The sequence below is a fragment of the Galeopterus variegatus genome, unplaced genomic scaffold (genome assembly GCF_000696425.1).
Source record: "Galeopterus variegatus unplaced genomic scaffold, G_variegatus-3.0.2 Scaffold4803, whole genome shotgun sequence".
Lineage (NCBI taxonomy): Eukaryota > Metazoa > Chordata > Mammalia > Dermoptera > Cynocephalidae > Galeopterus > Galeopterus variegatus.
This window is the reverse complement of record NW_007730914.1, coordinates 48,449-49,021: the sequence shown is the minus strand read 5'-3', so window position 1 is coordinate 49,021 and position 573 is coordinate 48,449. Positions and strand designations below refer to the sequence as shown.

At 26.4% G+C, this 573-nt stretch overlaps 1 protein-coding gene across 1 annotated transcript in view; it reads right to left on the bottom strand.

The window, feature by feature from the left end:
* The window catches only part of PDK1 (pyruvate dehydrogenase kinase, isozyme 1), a 34,398-nt gene that overhangs the window by 24,122 nt on the left and 9,703 nt on the right, over positions 1-573 (bottom strand). Inside the window, exon 6 of the mRNA XM_008588408.1 lies at positions 293-370. Coding sequence (XP_008586630.1) covers positions 293-370 — 78 coding nt within the window. The remainder of the gene's footprint in view (positions 1-292; positions 371-573) is intronic.

Sequence of the window (573 nt, the reverse complement as noted above, 5' to 3'; positions counted from 1 at the left end):
GCATTATTTTTTTCTATGACTAACCAGAAAATTAAAAATAAGGAAAGAATCAAAGTTATCAATTAAAAATAAGGAAACTGTGGCAGGAAAAAAAGCCAAAATGTTTTTTATATAGAATCCAACAAAATTATGTGTATATATATGTAAAAATACATGATTGCTCTTATGTCTTCATATCCAACAAAGTTGATGAAAAAGTCTTTTCTATTAAAACAAATCTAAATTCTTATCATTTCTTGTCAGGTAATCAAAATACTAATAATTGAGGAAAAGACAACAACACCAGGCTTACCATTTAATTCTTCAAGTTCTAGTTCGGGAGAGTTAATATAATACAAATCACACAGACTCTTAGCATTTTCATAGCCATCTAGTGTGAACCAAAACAAAAGAGTATTAAATAAATTTATTTCTGTTTCATGCATTAAGATGGCAATAGTAATAACAAATGAAAATTTAAAACTCTACAGAAGAAAATATAGTTTAATAATCTTAGTTTGGAGAATGTCTAAGTGTGACATGACCAAATACAATAGCAATAAAGGAAGAATGACAAATATAACTACAAAAAAA